The 20,377-nt window shown below is 37.5% G+C and overlaps 2 protein-coding genes across 2 annotated transcripts; one reads left to right on the top strand and one right to left on the bottom strand.

The window, feature by feature from the left end:
• Positions 1–10,383: 10,383 nt before the first annotated feature.
• LOC131430269 (V-type proton ATPase subunit G-like) lies at positions 10,384–17,580 on the top strand. Its single transcript, XM_058595097.1, has 3 exons — positions 10,384–10,616; positions 10,802–10,902; positions 17,171–17,580. The coding sequence occupies exons 1-3, from the start codon at positions 10,535–10,537 to the stop codon at positions 17,339–17,341; spliced, it is 354 nt and encodes a 117-aa protein (XP_058451080.1). The 5' UTR covers positions 10,384–10,534; the 3' UTR covers positions 17,342–17,580.
• A 342-nt stretch (positions 17,581–17,922) lies between these two features.
• LOC131428518 (protein SYS1 homolog) lies at positions 17,923–18,898 on the bottom strand. Its single transcript, XM_058592514.1, has 2 exons — positions 18,534–18,898; positions 17,923–18,462 (listed from the first exon to the last, which is right to left on the bottom strand). Exons 1-2 carry the CDS (start codon positions 18,702–18,704, stop codon positions 18,145–18,147), a joined length of 489 nt encoding a protein of 162 aa, XP_058448497.1. The 5' UTR covers positions 18,705–18,898; the 3' UTR covers positions 17,923–18,144.
• Between the last annotated feature and the right edge of the window lie 1,479 nt (positions 18,899–20,377).

The following is a 20,377-nucleotide window of genomic DNA, read 5'->3' on the forward strand; positions in this document are numbered from 1 at the left end:
AGCCATTATCAGTAGGCAATTAAACAAACCGATTTCGGCTATTCCAGTTCCCGGTCTCCGGTCCCGGAAGCACCGGAAATAGTGGTCAAATATTCCAAATTGGATCTCACTCACTTTTCTCAGCGATGGTTTGAACGATTTCCACCAACTTAGATTCAAATGTAAGGTCTCACGGTCCCATACGAAATTCTTGAATTTCATCTAGATCCGACTTCCGGTTCCGGAGTTATAGGGTAAAGTGTGTTCAATATTGTACACCGTCACTTAAACCGGCGAAACAAAACACGTAAATTTTTTTCTGAACTGGTCTCAAAACTACACAAATCGATAGCCGTTACCAGTAGGCAGCTAAACAAATCGATTCTGGCTATCCTGGTTCCCGGTTTTCGATTAACGATAGGAGATAACATAATAGTCATATGCTCACAAATGGGTCTTACTCACTATTCTCCTAAAGTACTCAAGTACGTTTCCAGCATTAAGTATTAAATCAGAAATATTTTTGAATTCGATATACTGGAACTATTTTCAAATGCAGGATTTTGGCAATAAAAATGCCTTACTCTTCACTATACGGGGCCGGGAGTCAAATAAAAGTTTCAAAAATAGCCACGTAACCTTTTTCTGTCATAATTTTGAACGTTCAGAACTCAGTCATTTGTTGTTGAATTGATATAATTTAACAACCAATCGATTCGGAAACTTTTAACTTAAGCATGTATGGCGTTTCAGTGTTTCAATAGCATACTATTGAAAAAATGGTTCGAATCGACCTATGTTTTCATCCATCCTAGCTGACCAAAATGATGTTATTTTATTGATTTTTCGTGCACGGTCGACGGTTTCGATCGATCTCTTTTGCGTCGCACGAACGTTCGAACAAAAGAGAATCTATAAATATATGCCATCTTACAATTTTAACTTCAAAATTCGGTAATTTATTGATGGACTTGCCACATTTTACATGTGTACAGTGCGGCCGACGACACGACCAGGCACTCCGAAGAAAAATTGGAATAAAATGTGTCTGTGAATGATTTTCCGTCAGTTACCACAAATATAGCGACCCCTTGATAATGATAAAATTAATATTTTTAGGCAACACTGTTCTGGTTGCTATGCGTTATTTGTCAAGAAACCGCAATTATAGAAATAAACAAACAAATAGGAAAAGTATCCCGATCCATTGTCAGTATCCACGAAAATGCAGTCATGTATTTCCAAATCTGTTGCAACACAAAACGAAACTGAATTTTCAATCATGTATATTTGCTAATAATCAAGTAAAATTACTGTTTCTAGAACTCGAAAAAAAGGTGGAGCAGGATGTTTATTTCGTCTATTATGCATTCAATTAAGACCAAAAATATTATATCGTAACACTAGAAGAACCCTCACAGAAGTTTAAATCAATGGAAAAAGAACGATAATGAAATTCCTGCGTTCTGTGATGTCGATTTGAAACACCATTATTAAATTTAAGCTATTTTCAAAGATTCTTTATACATTGAGTCAGTAACGAAAAAATGCATTTATTTATGTTATTTCTCTGCTAAATCATGCTAAAAAACTTGATTGTTATTCATGAAGATTTTTATTGAAGAGGCGTTTCAAGTCTTCTCAAGAAAATTTTACAAGAATTATCCAGATGTCATACTAAAACTATTCTAGGGTTAGCAAAAGTCATAAAACAAAAGTTTGTCTCAATGGCGTGAAAAAATAGTAATACTGACGATACGATCTACTTATAGGAAAGTCTTAGTCGCATAATTTGAATATATTATGAAAACTATGTAATAGTTACAATACATTATTGAATGTTTCTAATGAAGATAGTGTGAGATCCCAATGTAGTTGATTGGTAACTGCTATGCTATCAAATTTCCGGTGCATACAATTACTGGTAGTGCAAATAAAATGATATATATCGGTATCGCAAAAACATAGCGCATCACTTAACTTTTAAGGGCCGACTCTTGTTCTTAGGTACAGTGGTAAAATGCGCGACTGGTATATCGATTCGGAGTTAGTTTTGTTTATCTACATAAACATGCCTTTGAACAACAGTATCCAAGGTATCTGTTATTCGAAATCAATAATTTATCAAATCGAGTTGCCAGTTTTAACAAATTTTCGAGCAATTTCGTTTTGACATTTCGAGTTACTGAGGGGTAGTCAGATTTGCGATACAGTTTTAATAGACGAGTGGCAGGTCGTGTCGTCGGTGCGGCGCTGTATGAAAAATATGTGTTCGTTTATGTCAGTTTTCACTGCATTTGATTCACTGGTGAGCCATTGGGTTGCTGGGGTTACCACCTTGTTAACTTCTCTCGCCTGGCAAGCAAAAAATCATTTGCAGGAAAACTGAAACTAAACACCAATGTAACTGTTGACGATGTTCTAATTGTACTTGAATTACATAATATTTTTTGGATTGTCACTAGTCAAACTAATGTTTTAAAAATATACGTGCAGCCCAGCAAGTGCAGGTGGTAACCCCATGGGTTGCAGAAAAAACGTTTTACTTATAAACTAAGATCAGAATTACTGTGATTTTAAACGCTTCTCACTTGGTTTAATTGGTAGAACAATTCCCCCGGTTAGGAATTAGCTACGGGTTCGAGTCCCGTCTTCTGCGGTAACGTTTTCGTGTTTCTCATTACATTATTGCATTCGCAAGTCAATTTTCCAATCTGTTTTCCCCGTTAGATACTGATCATATTTAAATTATGTGCCTATTTTTCTATTTCAAACTGTTTTTGAGAGAATTTCAAAATTGCATTTTTAATGTCCTTATCGGTTGTGTCTCGTACACAATTGAAATTGTGACCCTGTAATTTTTTTTGATACATATTAAGTAAAAAAATAGAAAAAAGCTTCGCATTATTCTTTGGGAGGTTTTTCTGAACAAAACCTATTAGCGGAATTTATCCGAAGTTTACAACTGTTGAGTACTTTTCACCATTTGTCTACATCAGAACCAAAATTCTGGTCCAGGATTCAGAAACTGAAACAAAATTCAAGAGCTAAATTCGACATTAGGAACAAGCTCAGAATTTAGTTGAAAGCTTCAACAAGCAAGAATTTAGTTCTAGATCTATGAACTGAACTCATTTTCAGAATCCAAAGGTTCTAGAACTGAGCTCTGAACTTGAATTCCAAATTAAATAAAGGAACTAAAGTCGGTTACAAAATCAAGTATTTAAGTTCCTCATTTAGCTTCAGAATGCAGGTTCTGAATTGTGAAACTGAATTCATGAATTTAGTTCTGGTTCATAAGTCTGATCCAAAAATCAGACTTCGGAGTTCCGATAGTAGGGGAGAGTGTTCGGTTACCGGCACCCTTTCATTTTCAGCTTATAACTTTTGACTTAGTGCACATAATGCAGACATCTAGACATCGATGGAAAGCTAAAATCCCTAGCTAACAACTGAATAAGAAACTAAGTTGATTTAATCGATGTGAAAAACTTTATTATCAATTCAGTGAAGTGATAAATTTTGGCTATTTTAAAAAAATCAATTATTGCAATTATTCAAAGAAAAAACGGTATTTATTCTTTTCGGAGGCGTTTTGGACCAAATTCTTCATTGTCTGATTGTGACTTCGCCTTTTGGCCGATGATTTGGATGGTGGTGTTGATTTGGCCGGTCTTCCACCGGCTTCGCAGCATGGCCAACAGAACCAGAGAACCAAAGTTTTTACTTATATGACGGATGTATCGCAGCCGTCAAGTTGTCCACGTGCTGCATATCACCAGATATGCCAGGTAAAGACTGTTCCAGAAAGTATGGACGCACTTTGATTTCGCTGTGAATAATTCACAAGTGTTAGATATTCAAATTTTATTAGATATACCGATAATATTAGACTACAACAACAGAATATTATTCTCAATATTTGCTACTTAGCCATTGTAGACTAGCTGGCGCACCTTCTTGCGAACGTTCCTCATTAAATTCCGTACAGACTTCTTGGCGACAAGTTTTGACACTTTTTCCATTTTTTTCGAACTGTTGAATGGTTTCGGCTGCCGAGACATGTTTCCTAAGATGTGCCTTCGTTAATGCCCAAAATTCCTCAATTGGTCGAAATTGTGGTCAATTTGGTGGATTCATGTCTTTTGGGACGAAAGTGACATTTTTGGTAGTATACCATTTTATCGTTTATTTCGAGTAGTGGCAAGAAGAAAGATCTGCTCAGAAGACAACAGGATCCTTGTGGCTTCGAATCATGGGTAGAAATGGTTTTTGTAAACATTCCTTGATGTATATTTCGCTGTTCATTGAAACAGTGGTGATGAAGGGTTTCGAAATCTTACCGCAGTTACAAATTGCTTTCTTACCAAATTTTTCGACTTCAATCGATGTCTCGGACTGGTTTAACATTTGCCCTTCTCGCACCGTATAATATTGTGGTCCCGGCAAGGATTTGTAATCGAGTTTCACGTAGGTTTCGTCGTCCATGATTATGCAGTTCAAATTTCCAGCAAGAATCGTATTGTATAGCTTTCGAACCCTCGGCCTGATCGATGCTTTTTGTTTCGGACTACGTTTTGGTTGTTTTTGCTTCTTATATGTTCGAAGATTCAAACGTTCTCTAGCATGAAGAACATTTGACTTCGAAGTGCCCACTTTTTTTGCCACATCCCGAACTGAAACCTCTTTTTTTTGCTCGAACGCCTTCAGTATACGTTTATCCAACTGAGGGTTAGCAGGTCCTTTTTTCGACCCTTTTTCGGTTTATCCTCAAAGGTGTTATCCTCACCGAACTTCCTGATACCATTTCGCATGGCTTTTTCACTTACTCTTTCCATTTTTGCTATCTTTCTCATTGACAGTCCGCGTTCTGTGCACCATTTGTACACAATTTTTCGACGTTGTTCGGCTGAAAGTCCACGCATTTCGAAACAAACTAATGAAAACGAATAAACAACTGCACAAGTGGTTAGAGAAGAGTGTAAACAACAGGACGCAGCCATAAAAATTGACAGATTCTGAACCATTGCGAAATGGCAGCGGTTTTTGGTTGCGTCCATACTTTCTGGGACAGTGTTTAATATAATAAGTTTAGCTAGCAGAAAGAAAAAATCGCGCCAATTTTCAAAAGTTTACATGTTAACTAAGCAATTTGATAATTTTCAGACAAATTTGCAGACTTGGGTACCGGTGACTGAACACCTTGGGGTGCCGGTAACCGAAATCGGTAGACATTTTGAAAATGACGCAAAATAAACTTTGGTTGCGAAAATGTATTAAATCACGAAATAGATCGATTTTCCCTCATAAATATTCAATCCACTCACCTTTTCGATTGATGCTTTTCAATTTATGATACTATAAAAAAAAAGTCATCAGAAACTTTTATGTTGATTTTCACGCAATAATATTTGTTTTAAGCGCAGCAAAAAGTACAAGCGTGTGTTTGTTTTGGTATTCGACACCAAAAGAACGTGCTGCTAGTACACACACACACATGACATTTGTCGGAATAACACTATCTGCTTTCTGTCAAAAGTTACGGTGGGGTTCCGACAACTGAACAACTTTCCCTACATTTTGTTCCAGAATCCGTATCTAAAATTCATATCTTGAATTATGTTTCGGAGTTCTGAAGTTTAATTCCTGAATCAGAATTCTGGATTTCGTTATTTTTTGTACAGTAAGTTAAAGTTTACTGTATTATCTACGATCTGTTGAAGTTTGAAGAATGGCATGATTTTGTTGAAAATGTCATTTTCAATCACTCTTAGAATATTTCTTCCTATGATTCTGTTGAAAAATCATTTTAATGATCAAATTGAAGTCAATTTTCAACACTTGAACAAAAAATAAAACTAGTCATTTTGTCTGGGCAATTTAGCGAGTTCGTCACCCATACAAATTCTCATACAAAATATAAAAAACGTGGTTGTTAAAATTTACCTCCACTGATCGATATCAAATTTTCCGATTCCGATAGTTCTGATCTCATATTCCTCGGAAAAGAAGTTTTCTTATGGCAACCGATTGAAACGCGAGAAATTTACTGGATCTGCAAACTAAACAAACGCCCATTTAGCTTTGTTCGAATGTGTTGAATTCAAAATTTAGCCATTCCTATTTTGTTTAACGTTCGAACTTAAACACAAAAAATATATCAATGTATCGATTTTTTCTCGAGAGGCTCTGATATGATGGAATTTGTGAGCAGTACAAACCTGCACATAGTCAATGCAGGAAACCGTCCAACTTTAGCGAGATCTGGAAGAGAGGAGGTTTTTTAACGTTACTCTCTGCTCTGATAGAATTGCACATGAGTTGGTGAATTGGCTCGTCTCCGATGAGCTCGAACCTTCGTTGTCTGATCATAAGTACATCTTCTTTGATCATTCAAACGTTAAATTTGATATTATCACATATCGTAATCCCAAATCTACAAACTGGGACCTCTATGAAGAGGGCTTGGCGACTAGATTTTACGGGTACCAACCAACAATTGAAACCCCAATTGATTTGGAAAATGTTGTCGACGAGACAAACTCACTCATAGTTGCAGCATATGAAGAGGCTTGTCCACTTCGGATTGTGCGAGCTACTAGAGGAACTCCTTGGTGAAATACTGAACTTGCTAGACTAAGGAAACTATGCAGAAGAGCTTGGAACCACCGACGCAGAGATGGGTCGGAAGCATTCGTGTCGGCTTCGAAGGGCTTACAAAAATGCTTTTCGGTCGTCTGAGCGAATAGTTCGAAAAGCCTCTGCACAAATGTCTCTAGTCTCAACGAGGCTAGCAAATTAAATAAGATACTTTCGAAGTCTAAGGACTTTAATGTCAGTTTCTTAAGAACTTCAGATGGTGAACACTTGTTTGAAGAAGGTGATGTACTTCACTATCTTTTTAACACTCACTTTCCAGGATGTATGGATCCATCACCGACAGCTCTTCCCGAGACTTTTCCAGGTAGTTACGATTCTTGGGCCCTTGCTCGAAGCGTTGTGACGATTGAATCGGTCAAATGGGCAGTTGAGAGTGTTGCTCCATACAAGTCTCCTGGAAAGGATGGAGTTTTCCCAGTGTTACTACAGAAAGGGTATGAACATTTCAAACATGTTTTGAAGAAAATACTTACTTTTTGTCTTGCGACTGGATATATTCCAAGAGCCTGGCAGGAAATAATTGTCAAATTTATTCCCAAAGGCGATCGCGACACTTATGAGGAAGCGAAGAGTTTCAGGCCTATCAGTCTAAGCTCATTTCTTCTTAAAACAGTGGAACGCATAGTCGATCACTATATCAGGAATGTTAGTTTGGGCGTGCATCCGCTACATGCAATGCAACATGCTTACCAGCGTGGGAAGTCCACTACAACCCTGTTACATGATGTTGTGTACAACATTGAAAAAGCTTTCTCACAAAAGCAATCTTGAAAGTTTTCCTAGATATTGAAGGTGCCTTTGATAACGTGTCTTTCAATTCAATTCTGGAAGCAGCCCCTGGTCATGGCATACCTTCAAGTATCACAAATTGGATACACGCAATGCTTAGCAATCGACTTCTTTGTTCAACGCTTCGGCAAGCAGAGATTAGAAAGCTGAGTGTCTGTGGGTGTCCTCAAGGTGGTGTACTATCCCCACTTTTATGGAACCTAGTCGCTGATGGTTTGTTAAGGAAACTTAATAACCTTGGATTTCCGACTTATGGTTTTGCCGACGATTATCATATATTGATGACCGGTATAAGCATTAACACTCTCTTTGATTTAATGCAGCAAGCCCTGCGATCTGTTGAACAATGGTGTTGTCAGGTTGGATTGTCTGTACATCCGGGCAAAACATCAATGGTGCTTTCCACTCATCGTAGGATAATCACAGGAGCTCGTCCGTTGCAGTTCTTTGGTTCAGAGGTCACTGTGGTCGATCAAGTTAAATACGTCGGGGTTATTCTTGACTCAAAACTGAATTGGTCTGCTCACATTGACTTCAGGATTAAAAGAGCTTGCATGGCTTTCGGCCAATGCAGACGAGCTTTTGGAAAATCATGAGGACTCGAACCCAGATACATTCATTGGATCTACACAACTATTGTTAGACCAATTTTAGCATTAGTCTTGTATGGTGGCAGAAAGGAGAAGTCGCGACAGTTCAGTCAAAGCTAAATCATCTCCAAAGGATGGTCCTAATGGCGATGACAGGAGCATTCACGACAACTCCTACTGCTGCTCTAGAGGCGCTACTGTGCATTAAACCACTACATGTGTTCCTAAAACAAGAAGCATTATCTTGTGCATACCGTCTTAGGGTTACAGGGCTTTGGAACAGTAACCCATTATATTATGCTACTAGTCACACTCGCTTGTGGTCTCAAATGGTTACGTGGGATAAGTATTTACTCGCTCCTAGTGACCTAACTCTCACATGCAGTTTTCCTTTCAAAACATTCAATGTGAGCTATCCTCTTCGTGAGGAATGGTTGTCTGGTTGTCTGGAACGACAACTTGATGAACACATAGTTTGTTATACGGACGGTTCTCTGTTGAATGGTCGTGCTGGTGCTGGTGTCTACTGTCGTGAAATGAGGCTGGAGCAGTCTCATTCACTTGGTAGATACTGTAGTGTGTTCCAAGCAGAAATCTACGCGATTCTGTGTGGAATACAATCGGCACTTCAGCAGAGGATCTGTGGTAAACGAATTTATTTTTGTTCCGACAGTCAGGCAGCCTTAAAAGCACTCAGTTCGAATGACTCACATTCGAATCTAGTGATCGCATGTCGAACTCAAAAGACCTTAGAATTTCAAATGCTGTTTACTTCTTATGGGTACCCGGCCATTCTGGTATTACTGGAAATGAAAGGGCTGATGAGTTGGCTAAAGCTGGTGCAACGAATGATTTCGTTGGTCCTGAACCAGCTTTACCACTTTCAACTAGTTGGATAAATAACAAGATTCGTTCTTGGGCTGCATCCAAACATGCCAGCTACTGGCGCAGCTTGCAAACTTGCGCTCAGCCAAAAGCATTTCTACCAGATTTAAATCTGAAAATGTCAAACTGTCTACTGCATTTCTCCAAGCATCATTGCAGTATTCTGGTCAGAGCTCTAACTGGACATTGCAAACTCAATTATCACATGGCTACTATTCAACGTGCTGAGTATTATTCGTGTGATTTGTGTGAATGCGATTACGGTACTTCATATCATCTGATATGTAACTGTCCCGCATTGACGCAACTACGTATCCGGGTTTTTGGTTCTCCATACACGGTTGAGTCTGTGTATGCGGAGCTAAAATTAAAGGATATTCTCTCGTTTCTCACCCAATGTGTTAAGGAGCTATAGTCAGAAAGGTTAATCGTTCTTCCTAAAGTGAATATATCCTAGGGCTTAGCAGATTGTTTGGCACCCTTTAGGGGGTACCGAATTTACTTCTGCTCGTACATACTGCGAATCGTTCTGCATTCTTCCGGGAGTGCAAAATTGTGTCGCTTTTGTAAGATCTCTAAATCCTCTCGGGGGTTGGAGGTTTTATTAACAGCAGACTGTTCGGGACCTCGTTGAGGTTCAGAATTTACTTCTACTTCCACTAAATGTGATCCCCAGCAGATTGTTCAGCATCCGTTAGGGGTGCAGAATTTACTTCTGCTTTTATGTGTTTTTGTGTCGTCAATTTTTCCCATCCTCCTAGTCCAACCCTTACCATTTCCTTTCAATCCTTCCTTCTTATATATCGGGAAAATGATGCTAAAAACAAATTGATGGCAAGGCACAAATCTCCAAATATCAAGGGGAACGCGCCATTTGAGCCAATTTGTTCTGATTCCTGATTCCTGATTGTCAGGGCAATTTAGCGAGTTCGTCACCCATACAAATTCTCATACAAAATATAAAAAAACGTAGTTGTTAAAATTTACCTCCACCGATCGATATCAAATTTTTCGATTCCGATAGTTCTGATCTCATATTCCTCGGAAAAGAAGTTTTCTTATGGCAATCGATTGAAACGCGAGAAATTTACTGGATCTGCAAAGTAAACAAACGCCCATTTAGCTTTGTTCGAATTTGTTGAATTCAAAATTTAGTCATTCCTATTTTGTTTAACGTTCGAACTTAAACACGAAAAATATCAATGTATCGATTAATCGAACCATAATTGGTTATCGATCATGTGAAGAAACCCAATTCTTGAGCCCATTGCTCATATCGAAAAAGCTTTTATGCCTTGAACTAGAGCGACAAAAGCTCTATCTACGTCGAGTGTACCGTAGAGCTTTTGTAGCTTTTATCCAACGGCAAGCATCAGTTTTATGCGACTAAACACCCAAATGTCACAGTCACTGTCAACACTAGACCAGCACTACTACAATCATTGCACTGTCATCCCATCGTGATTATTACGTCGTCGTCGTCGTCGTCGTCTGGCCTACGGCAAAGGTAAATCAACTCGTGACTCCAGTGCGAACGGTTCTACACCATCAGCAGCGGCGGTTTGATTTTCACCCTTCCGGTCTGTTTCTTTGATTTTGCTTCGTACCATCATCCAGGATCGGCATCCACCATGGCTAGCAACACCCAGGGTATCCAGCAGTTGCTGGCCGCTGAGAAGAAAGCCGCCGAAAAGGTTGGCGAAGCCCGCAAGCGTAAGTACGAAGCAGCTATCAAATTGCGAAAACGCATCACGGGCGGCAGTCACATGACCTATGCTCAGCTGAGGTACTGCTAAGTGATAACTTTTGCTGTGATAAAAAACCGACCCGGAAAAATCATGGAATTCAATCCGACAGGGTAAAGATTCTCAAGAGCGTATCGTTTGGATTGCTTCCAGGTAAAACCCGTCGCTTGAAGCAGGCCAAGGATGAAGCCACCGAGGAAATCGAGAAGTACCGTGCCGAGCGTGAGAAGCAATTCAAGGAGGCCGAAGTTAGGGTATGTAAAAATTACGCAAATTTTAGTACTGTTTCGAATATTTAGTATGAGGTTTATGCTAAGGTATAGTTTGTTCAGGCCATTTTTGAAATTGACACGTGATATGGTGCTAACCGGAGGTAAAGAATATCATTGAAAATGGTTCGAGTTATGAAAGTTAGATCAATTGTCCCCAGAATAGTACGAAGGTGCACAGGAAAATGATAAATATTCGACTTTCAAGTACTTAATAATGAAATATTGAAAAATGATTTGATTGCTAAATTGGAAACAGAAGCTTGGCTAAAATCTTGCATTGTCATTTCCCAGTGCCAAATCATCTACCAAGGATTAAACATAGGTCCTAACTAGCCTACAACATGACCGCCGGAAATATTATTTTTGTGTGTATGATTTGTATTTTTCTATTGCTTAATTTGGCGTTGGCCCGTTGATCCGATGAATGTTCAATAATTCATTCAAAGGGAGGCCGATTTGGAACTTTCGTTTGCCGATTTTGAAACAGACCATTGAACCGTGCACCATTGTTTTCGTTCGACAAACTCGGCCTGTTGGGCTAGTTTTGCTAGAGAATTTTGGAAGCTTCCACCTATTTTGATGTGTAACACATCTTTGTTTTCTATATCGGGGTGCAAATTTGAAACTCAAGGAAAAAAGGCGGGTGTGTAATGTCAGAGACATAACCGGATGTCGAATAAAACTGACACTCTTTCTTTATACTTCCCAATATCAATTAGTGGATTGATTGTGTGAATTGAGTAAGCTTTCCCCCTTTTCACTACTACACGAAGATTCAGCAGATTCAAAAACTACACAGCAAAAAATTATTAAATTTACATATGACACAATTCATAGAACGTAATCCGTCAAACAACTGAATTTTACAAGAATGATATAAATATACGCCCGCATTTTACGCAAACGTGTAAATTTACATGTTTTTAGTACTTAAAAGTTTGTCAGAATGAATTAAATATAAGTTATATTTACTGTAAAATTGAGTTATTTTTGACGCTCATATATGTCAGTCTCAGAAGACGTAAATTTACACGTATTTTTTAGGTGTGTACAATATTGCAATTTTGTTTCACGCCCTGGTTGTTTCAACTAAAATGTTGATCTAACTAACATATCTGTTGATTTTGTCACAACCCTCCAGTTAAACTGAATATCTGTATTCGAATGCTGTCACTTGGTTGAAAACAAAGACAGCAAAACAAACAAAAATTTCTACGTGTGTTTACCCAACCCGTGGACAACCTGACAGCTCCCATACATCGAGAATATAAGTAAAAGTTTTGGTTCTCTGGTTCCACAATGGCGTCGTAAATAGAATAACATTTGGAAACAACGTATCTGTTTTTGAAAATCCGCGGTTTAAATTTTCATATTTAAATAAGTAAAATAAATTTTGTTAGCCTTTCTTGACATTTATAAAATAATTATGATGATTAGTTACTATGGTTTAGTATAAGTATAATTTTTCTCTTTTCATCAATAGAAGGTTTAAAAGTAGTTCATCACATTTCAATGAACAATGAACGTGAAGTGAAGTATTCTACTGAATCTTGAAGAACAATACTAGTAATTTGCAAATCAAGATTAAATCTATGGTTCTCTTATCTTTATCCGAGTCGTTAGAAGATCATCCAATGATACCAAATACTGCTACAAATGCTACTAATTCCTTGCGTTTTCATTGATACGACTAAATACGTTAGGTACTCTTTAGTCACACACCACATTTAAAACAATACTTCATTTCTAACTCTATCAATTACTATCAATAGTTATCTTTTTAGACTAAAGAGAAGACGTTCAGCAGAGTCAATTAAAAGATAGAAAGATTACAAAATACGCATGTTTGGAGATTTATGACGTGTGTTATAGATAAGATTGTTGCTATGCAGCGCTGTTAGAAAAATTCGCAATATTTTGATTTCATTTACGAGTTCTTGCGTGAGTCACATTATGAAAATTACGTTTTTTTTAAATATATTGCTGGACGCATACACTGTGACCGTAAATAACGTAATGAAGTACTTATTTCTCTTATAATCTTTTTGTTTCGTAATTCATTGCACCCGTATTGCTTAGGTACACCAGCGCCGTCCTGAATTCAGTGGAACATATATGAAACAGGCTCATTTCTGTCAGGTTGTGTATGGGTTGGATTTACCCCGTACAAGAATGGGCAGAACTTTATCGCGAATATCTCTAGATGTACTTAACCCAACTTCATAATTTTTTCTACAAGCTATCGGAAATATGATCAGGAATTTGTGATTAAATTTTCAACAGCGTGAGATAACCATAAATAACTGAAAAACTAAGTTTTTTAAAGCTTGCTTGCCCTTTTCGCACCCGGACGACAGTTTTGAGGTAGTCAGGCACATATCAGTTCCGATTGTCTACTGGACGAGTACAAAAGATAAACTTTGATCAAAAATGGCTCATTTCTTCAAGTGCTTCAGACAGAAAAGGATGTCGAGGCGTGGTTTTTCCACCAACATCAGTAATAACAAACCAAATGTAAAGCTTGAAACGCTCAGATCATACTCCAATTTGGACTTCGGTCGTTATTTTTTCGTTTGGCAAGACTAAAATTTGTATTTACATTAAACAAAGATTTTCATTGATGTTGAAATCTACTAACTGATTTGTTATTTTAAACAAGCTTAATTTCTCTACGTGATATCGATATGTAAGTGTTTCTGCTGAAATCGTTTCTGTAGATATAGAAACGGTAAATGAATACCGTGGGGACTAAGTACAGCGAAGCATGCTTAGTTTCGTTCAATCAATTGGGTTTTCTCTTCATGTGTTTTCATATGCAGGGTAGTTGAATTGGTCAAACAATTTTCCCGGTTAGGAGTTAACTACGGGTTCGAGTATCGTCTCCGCGGTAACATTATCGCGGTTTTCATTACATAATTGCATGCACATGTCAATTTTCCAATCTGTTAGATTCCCGTTAGATACTGATCATATTTGAGACTAGCTCAAGACGGCTCTACTTCTTAACAAAATCGAAAACTCAAATCGTGAACCTCGAACAAGTTATTATAGACGTAGAAACGGGTCTCAAAACCTGTAATCTCCCCTTTTCAAAAATTAACGCTAGATCGATTATAGCTGAAGTCATTAAAAATGTTCCTAGAAAGGACCAAAATTCATAAGAAAAAGTATTAATAAAAGAATTGCGAAAAAAAGCCCGTGTTTTATATAAAGGCTGAAAAGGTTCAAGTGGTTATTTTGGATAAAGAAGATTACGATAAAATTAATAACGGTCCTTACAGAAAACAAAGAACCTACCCTCTTTAAGACATTCCTAAACGAGTTGAAAAAATCTCTGAAAGTTGAAACTCCAACTTCGATTTAAACCTCAACCATCTCAAATTATCCATAATAAAAGGGTTACCAAAAATTCACAAACCTGGTAATGGAATGAGAGAAATTATTTCTTTAGTTGGAGCTTCCACTTAAAAAATCTCCAAATGGCTAGTAGAAGAATTCAAAACTATGCCAACCAATGATATAAATATAACTCTTCAAGCTACAGGAACAGATGATCTGCCATGGTCAGTTTGATGTTTTTCAAAATTTCTTCCTCATTTTCTGTTCCAGATGACGTTTAAAAGTTTTGTCCGTTACAGTCTCCACCTTCTTGTAAGTCGAAATTCAGGCTCGTTTCAAAGTCCGATGCATGATTTAGACGACGCTACCACCTTGTATACGCCATCTGGATGGAGAAGAAGGGGCTTCGTTTGAAACAGCATGTTACTCTTCTAGAGGTTTTCCTAGCATCCACCCACATTATCGAAATGACGGAATGAGCATTGAATTCTTAATCGACTGCTCGTTTTTTAGTGTTCGATTAACCCGATTGACAGAGACATTATACATGTCATTGATATTTCGCTCATTTTATAAATTCGGTTCTACATTTTAAGTGTCTTGGTTTTATTTTTTCAGTAAAAGATACATATGAAAGGCAATCAATTATTGCCCTTCATGTATACTAATAATGCAAAATGTTATTGCCAATAATATTGCTTTCTCACTACCAAACATACCCATATTTCAATTTCATTTACCTCGTCTCAAGAATCGTTTTTTTTTTTGTACGTACATGCGGGATTGGCGAATATCAAATGAAGTCGAATAAAAAAAAAGAGAAAAGAAAGAGGAGGGAAATAAACAAAACACGTACGGCGAGATAATGACGCCATTTTGCCTGAATAATTTTGACGGCAGCCAGAATGAAGCAAGCCTTCTGACGGTTGCCAGAATTCCTCACAAGCGGGTTCCCACATTATCGAAATGACGGAATGCGTAATGAATTCTTACTCGACAGCATGATTTTTCAGTGCTCGATCGGTTCAGTGCTAAAATTTTCGCCTGAGTTGGTAGCTCGATCAATCCGATTGACAGTGACATTATAAATGTCATTGAATATTCGCTCATTTTATGAATGTGTTAGTGTAAAATTTAGGCGCCTTAAGCCATTTCACTACACTCCAGCCGGCTAAGGTAGGCTGTTTTGTTAATTTCCAGCGAATTTTAACAATTTATGTTATGTTGGAATTCTAAGAAGAACTGGTTATTTACTAGTTCTGTATATCCGAAAAAAAACATGTAGATTTAAATTTGTATATTCAGTTATGTAATGTTTTCATTTAAAAATAAACTGAAAATCAGCACGAAAACGTGCAAAATCGGAAAAGAAGAAGAAGACGACGAATTGACAATTCAGTCCGCATCTTCTCTCTCTATTCCGAATCAGTCGGTTGTAGGCGAAATTCATTCGGAATCGGTTGTTGCACTGGAGTTGGAATTGATTCGGAATTCCACATGATTTCCACATGGAATTCCGAATGAGAATTTCTCGCCGATTCGGAATCCATTCGGATCTGATAATGTGGGTTACACATTAAGAATTCCCCGCTTGCATGTGCCTGGCAGATTTTCCCCCAGACGAAGGTTTTACCGGAGAGCTGGCAGAATTCCGGCAAGAGCCAGGCAAACAATGCAACAACCGTTTCTGGCAAAAAAATTTCACTAGTGATTATTAACGGTTTTATTTCTGTTCGATTTTTGCCATACAAGACTGTTTTGAGTCGGTTTTTCATTTTGAGAGCTTTTGGTTTTATTTTTTTTTTTCATCAGAAGTTTAAATGAAGGGCAATAACATAGCTTTTGCACTACCCAACATGATATACAAAGCTTCTTCTATCAATGTACCAGTATTTTCATTTCATTTACCTGCTCTCAAGACTCGTTTTCATTTTTGGATGTACATGCAGGATTGACGAATATCAAATGAAGTCTAACAGAGAAAAAGAAGGAAGAGCAATCTTGAAAGACGACACGCGGCGTGAACATGGCGCAATTTCGTCTGCAAAATTTTGACAGCTGCTGGAATCTCGCCAGGCTTTTGCCGACTGTCAGAATTTCTCACAAGCGGAAACTACAATATTTAACAGTATTCAGTATCAGAATTACAATAGTTGCAAATTAAATTCTTAAAAAAATTTATTTCAAAATTTCGTGAATTTTCGGTCTTTATAAATTATCTGCAAACATTGCAATTTTAAAACTTTTGGAAGGCTTCTTAAATTCCGCGGGCTCCGGGCTTAAGCCGCTTCGGACGCTCTCGAACATTACTTTCAAAGAGATTTCCTCAGAAATGTCCGCCGATTTCTTCGGGGCATAAAGTTATTCGATTTTTTGCTGAGCGATGTATAACGATATTTACGAAACCGGATTTTTTGCAAGATATCCCGATCTCCATATCGTATCTAAACTATTTCTCTTTCTGATACTTGCGCGAAAATTTTGATATTTTAACTACTAACGTGTCCAGAATTATATCATGATGTCCTTGTTGATTTCTGTATTACCATTCGAGCTCTTTACAGATTTTTCGTAACCAAGCGAGGTCTTCTGATTGTCTAATTAGATTCTCAAAAATCTTCCGTCTCCGGAGTTCTTTTGAGTTTTTCCCTCAAATCAGCTACGAATATTTCAAAATCCATAACGAAACCGCATGATTTTAAAACTTCGTTAGAAATTCTTCAGAGATTTTTTAAAACATTAGAAAAATTAAATTTTTTAGTTTCAACCAGATGTCTGAAATCATTTTCCTCTCTATCATTGTAAGAATTGTCTAAGATATACTACTAGCCAATCCATTAATGCACAATTATTTTCTATAAAACAGCAGAATATGATTTAATCGAAACATTTCATCTCTACTGTTTTGCAGCACATCGGTTCCCGTGAGGGCGTATCCAACAAAATCGACGCTGACACCCGGGTTCGCATCGACGACATGAACCGTGCCCTCAAAACTCATAAGGAATCCGTTATCGTGAATGTGCTGGATCATGTGTACGCCATCAAACTGGAATTGCACAAGAATGCCCGTAAGGAGTAACGGGCTTCGTCACATTCCCCCAAAGCAGTTTTATTTTATTTTATGAAAATTGAACCAACACAGTACTTTGTTTTCATTACCCTATATTCGTGAATTCTTTTCAACGTAAGGAGGAAGTCCGCCGCTGCGAAATGTATTGATCAAGTCATCTTGAACTAGATTTATTGTAAATAAGATCATGTTAAAAGGAAACGCTTTAGGTTATATAAAACTAATAAAAATTGTTGTCCGTATGACAATTCTTATCTGTCTTATCAGTGGGCGAAAGAAAATATACCTCCAGGGATTATTTTAGCCGATAACACCTGAGACTACACTTGATTAGTATGCCTTGCAATTGAATGTAAATTGAATTAGTTCTTATTTACCCAAGCTATTGTAGTAGATCGAAACTCTGTGTTTGTTGCGTTTGGTTTCTAATAAATTCAGAAATGTGCAACGAAAATTGCACCCAGCATGTCACATACTGACATGGAAATATTTTTACGCTAGAGAATGACAGAACTGTAGATTCTCAATAAGAAATATTTTTTCTTTCTCAATTTTCTACGTAGTCAAACAAAATTTTCATTTAGCTGTGTATTAAAAAGCTGAAAAGTTACTTAAAAACAAGTATATTTGTTTATTCATTACTCCCTGCATTCTCATACCGCTTGCTATCAATCGTTCGATGTAAAACAAAAGAAACAATTTAATATTTACACGTGAAGGAGCCTAATATAATAAACAAGACGCGTTCTACTACTAATAATTACATGAAACATAAGCAGTTTCCTTTCCAAAAGCAACGAGATTTTATCCAACTACAGGTCAACTTTGTTGTTCAATGCCGAATAGCCCACAGGAATTTCCCGAAGTTCAGTCTTCAGACAGAGGAACTCTCCGCCGACGCACATCAGCGCCGTACAGACGGCATTCAGCAGCCACCAGCTGATGGTGGTCGGAAAGGCACTGTTATACCACCAGCAAACCACCAAATGGATAAAGTGAAACGTTACACTGAAATCGAGACAAAGCTTTGTTCGCCGAACAACGAACCAGAGCAGTCCAGAACCAACGAGCGAGTTGATTACCCATGCCACTATGACCAGACTTCCGCCCAGATCGGTGACATGGATTTCCTGTGAAGAAGTGAAAGTCAAAACAATAAATCATTCGAGATATTCAACCATTTACCACCGGGGACACTTACGTGATACTCGAAAATGTGGTCCAATGTGTGATTGGCCTCCGCTAAGTAATCCATTATTATCATAATGAAACCGAGACTAGCATAGAGCAAAGCTTGTATCGCGATAATTTGCGCCACCAGCAGGTACGGGTCCCATTGGGTACTCCGGAAAGATCCGGTTAATTTTTTCATCGTAAACAAACCAGATTGTGGTACGCGTCAAAATTTTTTTTTCTATAATCTCTTTAGCAGACGTGTTAAGCGATTCATTTTATTATTTGTGACTTAGAACGGGGTTCTGATGAAAAATTTAACAAACCATTCGTCATCTATAATGAAAACTGTTTGGAGTTTACCTTTTTCGCAAAACGACAACCAGTTGTCAATAAAATGGAAAGTGTGGATTATATTACCACAACGTAAGGGGCAGTACATTTATCGCGATCTATCATATCTACACTGCAAAAATTCTACACACGTTACCCTCGAGTGTTTCACTTCTGATTTTGCCGAAAAGGACATCTCGATTTCGTGTGCAAAAGGCGGATGGGTAATGTCAGAGACATAACTGGATGTCGTGCATACGTAAACAACTGACATGTTTCTTAACACTTCCGAATATCAATTAGTTGATCAATTGTATGAATTATGCAAGCATTCCCCTTTTTACCTTTTTTTATATATATAAAAAATAGGTATAGAATTCGCTCAAACTTTCGAAAAATTTTCCGAGGCCCGGAGGGCCGAATGTCATATACCAATCGATTCAGCTCGACGAACTGAGCAAATGTCTGTGTGTGTGTGTATGTGTGTGTGTCTGTATGTGTGTTGTCAACTAAGTGGTCGAGATCTCAGAGATGGCTGGACCGATTTTGATCAAACTAGTAGCAAACGAAAGGTCTCCCCGTCACCCAGAACGCTATTGAATGGTTTTGAGATCGGATGTTTACTTTTTGAGTTATACGAAGTTTTATGTCAAAATTTTCAGTTTTTTGACAGTATCTGTCACATTTGACCTTGAAAACAGAATATGTTTCCAGACTTAGAATTCGCTCGGTAATACCTATCCAACAAGCCATAGATTGTTAAAATCCGTCCATTTTTAACGGAGATATCGATATTTTTGTGTAAGCCTTATTCCAGTAGAAGGAATTTTGAGCGCTGTATGAAAAAGCAATGCTTGGGAGCAACATGAAACACGATTTTTTATACTGTTACATATAATTGTTTCTAAGTACCAAAAAGACTGTGTACAGCATCCTTTTTTATGACAATTTGCCTTGGACCGATTTTAGCACGGTTCGTTTTTGGCAACATAATCGTTCGAATATGGCATTTATAAACCAGATGATATCAGCATTTTCGAGTTGAAAGTAATTCCATAATTATATTGATTTAAACTACTTACAGCAATAAAAGCTGGAAGAACATAACTTCCATATACCTTACGACTCAGTTCGTCGAGATCAGCAAATGCGTGTGTGACAAATAATTTCACTCAATTTTTTCGGAGATGGCTAACCGTTTTCTACAAACTCAGATTCATATGAAAACTAGTATACTTCCAAATTTGGATCCGACTTCTGATTTCGGAACCACAGGATGACATGTGAAACGAAATTAAAATAATGCAATTAATTTTTCTCATAGATGGCTGAACCGATCTAGGATTCAAATGAATTCTAAGAATCATCTATGATTCAAATGAGAGGTCTTAAAATCCTATAAAACCTCTTACTTTTTAGTCAGATCCGACTTCTGGTTTAGAAAATGCAGGGTGATTAGTTTAAAGATGTCCATTTCACATAAATTAATCAGGTTTATCGGGTTTGCAGATTTGGTTAGTCGATTATCAAATAAATTTC

Source organism: Malaya genurostris, chromosome 2, assembly GCF_030247185.1.
Source record: "Malaya genurostris strain Urasoe2022 chromosome 2, Malgen_1.1, whole genome shotgun sequence".
NCBI lineage: Eukaryota > Metazoa > Arthropoda > Insecta > Diptera > Culicidae > Malaya > Malaya genurostris.